General features: G+C 45.4%; 1 protein-coding gene across 1 annotated transcript; it reads right to left on the bottom strand.

Annotated features, from left to right (window-relative positions):
- Positions 1-1,571: 1,571 nt before the first annotated feature.
- On the bottom strand, positions 1,572-3,389 carry LOC101155619 (growth arrest and DNA damage-inducible protein GADD45 gamma-like). The gene is made up of 3 exons (XM_004075136.5): positions 3,157-3,389; positions 2,881-3,088; positions 1,572-2,771 (listed from the first exon to the last, which is right to left on the bottom strand). The coding sequence occupies exons 1-3, from the start codon at positions 3,255-3,257 to the stop codon at positions 2,658-2,660; spliced, it is 423 nt and encodes a 140-aa protein (XP_004075184.1). The 5' UTR covers positions 3,258-3,389; the 3' UTR covers positions 1,572-2,657.
- Positions 3,390-3,658: the final 269 nt, after the last annotated feature.

Genomic DNA, 3,658 nt, shown 5'->3' with positions numbered 1-3,658 from the left:
ACGGGCGGCACGCAGGTCACGGAGCCTTGAGAGGGTCAGTGCCGACACACAAAGGCCCCGAAAGCCTCTGAATGGCAGATGACTGGATAAAGAGAAAAGCAGCGTGTGTTCAGAGCAAAAGATCACCTCCATCAAACTGCAGCCTCAGCTTTAACTCACACAGCCACTGCTGTTAAGCAGCGCTGCACACAACAACACTTCTGCTGCAAACACCTCACAGACGTGACTCTGTGCCTCTGTCACATCCTGCTTTGACACCAAACCTGTCGAGCAGTTCTTCACGCTTTTGCACAGGGACAGAAATCCTGCGCCAGGATTATTAGAGCTCAGAAAAAATTGTGGAAAATTTGGAAATAGAAAGTGGAAGAAAACCACATTAGATGATCTGCTGCCCTCAGGTCCCAAGACATACAAGACTCTGTCTTTTATGAAAAGAGGTGGAAAATGCATAAAAGCACTGCTTCCTGCTCCAGTTCAAGCAACTAACCCTAACCCTAACCCCAACCCAGGGGTGTCAAATTCATTTTCACTGAGGGCCACATCAGCATAGTGTCTGTCCTCAAAGGGCCCGATATAACTTACACATGTAACTAAATGTAATGAAAAATGAATGTAAATACTCCTTAATGTTAAATAACTCATTAAATAATGAGTTATTTATTATATCTTTTCAAAGTGACATTTACAGTTGCATAGTAAACATATGTTTGCTTGTTACTTTAACATAAATCCTTCTAAATTTTATTTTTATTAAAACCCACGATCAAACTGTCCAAAGAAAAATAACATAAAATTGAGCTGCAAAGAACATGTATGACACGTGTTACATTTTACAAAAAAAGGCTTCACAAAGTCTTGCATCCAACTGATGGTTTTGATGACAACAATTTCTATGCACGCACACATAAGGCCTGCAAACATTGAATAATTACAACAGCAGCTACACATAAATAATATGTAATCAACTAAAGAAAAATTTTAAGAAATTAAAAACTTTTATGCTCTTGCCGGCCACATTAAATAACATGGCGGGCCACATTTGGCCCCCGGGCCTTGAGTTTGACACATGTGGCCTAACCCTAACCTTAACCCAAACCCCCGCCCTAACCCTAATTTACCCTGACTCTAATTTACCCTAACTTACCCTAACCCTCACCCTAACTAACCCTGGCCCTAACTAACCCTAAGCCTAACTAACACTAACCCTAACTAACTTTAACCCTTGTGCTATCTTAGATAACCCCCCCCCCCCTTCCATTGACGCGTTCTCCCTACCATGACAAAGGTGGATAAAGGTGGAAAGATTTCATGTAATCCATGGACACCAGTGAAGATCACAAATCATTGAAGAAAAAAGGTTCAGAGCACTGTTTAGTGGGTCTAGATGACCCAACTCGCAATGTTAAAGTGCCTAGGATAGCACAAGGGTTAACCCACCTCACCTGACCACCCGTCTAAATGGGCTGAAAGGCAAGAGGAGTCACAAACTTCATGAAATTCACATTTATGAAAGCAGTGATGATTTTCTCTGTTATAAGAAAACAGAAATAATGAAGGGAAAACCAAAAATATTCAAGAATTGTAATCGTTTATGTTCTGGATTTGAAAAGGTACAAAGATTGGATCAAATGACTACAATCTATCAATAAAAACTCATAAAAAGACACATTTACACGGTATTAAAACTGCACAACATAAAAAACAACAAACCGATAAACAGACCAAAGTGAGACAGAAAATGAAAAAGAAAGTTTCTATTGAACTATTGAGGCTTTTACTGAGAAATCATAACAACAATAATTGTTTTCCATCCTAAACTTTTAGATTTAGCAACTGTTTCTGTTCCAACAGCAGATAAGACTTTCAGGAAGCGTTCATAATTCAGCTTTGACAGCAGAATATTTCTGAGGATTTTAGTTTCATCTTATAACCGGGCCTCTAGTTCTAAATGTGGAAATCTGACTCCATAGTGATGCATCTGTTACCAACAGTCGCAATATTGCAAAAGTTTGTATTTTTATTGGTTTTTACTTAAACTTTTTTGTGTTTGTGCCTTTACCACACCAACTCTTTGTGGTTTGTGGATCCGTTTCTATAATAAAATCTTTAGAGGAAATCATTTTTTTAGCTTTTAGAAAATATTTGTCATGAATTTTTCTAAAGTGAAACCTTTAGAGAATTAGGACAAATTGGAAAGTGGGAAACATTTCAGCAACTGCTGTGTTGTTGCTCGGTGAAGAGAGCCTCTGGAAAAAGTCCCTTTTTCAGCAGGCCTCCTCCTCAGCACCGCTTCTTCTCCTGCTGCGCGTGCGTGCGTCACCGTGCGTGCGTGCGACCTTTGCCCTGCGCCTCCTCGGGACGCAGAGCTGGCTTCTCCTTCCTCTCCAAACCTCATCCGCACAAAGAATGAGGGTCGATGTGTCGCTCTCGTGGCATGCCCGACCTCGTTCACAGAAAGAATGAGAGTCATCTTGGCATGGACGGGACGAGAGGCGACGGGTCACGGGGGCCCCCTGGGGCCGGCGCCGTGCTGCCTGGACGGGGATCCTCCTCAGGAGCGTCCAGGGATGAGCAGAAACGCGCTCATCCTGATCACCAGGATGACTATTTCCACCAAGGAAGCTCTGCGGCTTCTGAGCAGCGGGACCGGAACCGGATCAGCGCTCGGGGAGGCTGATCTCAGGAACCCAGTCGTTCAGGCGGCGGCTCTCCTCGCAGAACAGGTGCAGCTTCTCCAGAGCCGGCTCCTCCCAGGACCCGTCAGCGGGGTTCTGTTCAGACAGGACAGCAGGCATGAGTCACTCACGCGTGTCTCTCAACAACCTCTCAGGCGGTTCCTGACCAACCAAACTTCCACGCTCGCGCGTGAGCTGCACGTACCGTGATGAGGACGCAGTGCGCGTCTTCCAGCTCCTCCGACTTGTCTCCGACAATGTCTGCCAGACGCTGCATGTCGCTCACTCTGACGATGCTGATGTCGTTGTCGAAGCAGAAAGACTGGATGAGAGTGAAGTGGATCTGCAGAGCGATGTCACACTGGAACTGCTCGTCCATGGCCAGCACACAGAAGGACACGCTGTCCGGGTCTCTGTGGACAGGAAACAGTCAGCTGCTGGACCCCCCAAAGCTCATGGAGGCTCTGAGCTCGTTACTCACTCAGTCATGATCTTGGCGCTCTCGTACACTCCAGCAGTAAGCCGGCCTTCACTCTGGGCGCACAGCAGCGCCTCCTTCAGGGCTCTTCCGGGGAACTGCATGTTTGGGATTCCTGATCTGGGAGTCTGGAGGACCAGAGCGAGGATTCTGGTCTGCCTGCTTTTATATCGCAGAGCCGGCACGTGCTCAGCCCCTGATTGGCAGTCTAGCTTAATGGGCCTCCCCCACCCTACCCCCCTCCTTTGGGGCACGTGCCATTAGAGAGGTTTGGGGTGAAGGATCAGAAAAAGAAGCTGTCTGACTTTTCAGTCCCTGTTTTCAGCGCGTCTCCATCACTGTCAATGCTGACACTGGCTTAAAACTAGAGATGCAACAATTCATCAGGATTTGGTTCAAACTTTGAATTTTGGGTCACAGTTTTGTTTTGATTCGAAATGTGAAAATAAAAAAAAATTGAAAATTCTTTTTTTTTATATTTGCCGTAATAAGCACGTTTGGAAAA

The sequence above is a fragment of the Oryzias latipes genome, chromosome 12, assembly GCF_053564925.1.
Source record: "Oryzias latipes strain Hd-rR chromosome 12, Olatipes_Hd-rR_3.1".
Taxonomy (NCBI): domain Eukaryota; kingdom Metazoa; phylum Chordata; class Actinopteri; order Beloniformes; family Adrianichthyidae; genus Oryzias; species Oryzias latipes.
The sequence above is the reverse complement of the archived record's forward strand: the minus strand, read 5'-3'. Positions and strand labels throughout refer to the sequence as shown.

Bases quoted from the DNA above. Each gene is read 5' to 3' on its own strand.
- LOC101155619 (XM_004075136.5), bottom strand. From the start codon at position 3,257: ATGCAGTTCCCCGGAAGAGCCCTGAAGGAGGCGCTGCTGTGCGCCCAG. The intron at 3,089-3,156 runs GTGAGTAACGAG...TCCTGTCCACAG, and splicing joins AGCGCCAAGATCATGACTGA to AGACCCGGACAGCGTGTCCT. The intron at 2,772-2,880 runs GTACGTGCAGCT...CTGTCTGAACAG, and splicing joins CGCACTGCGTCCTCATCACG to AACCCCGCTGACGGGTCCTG.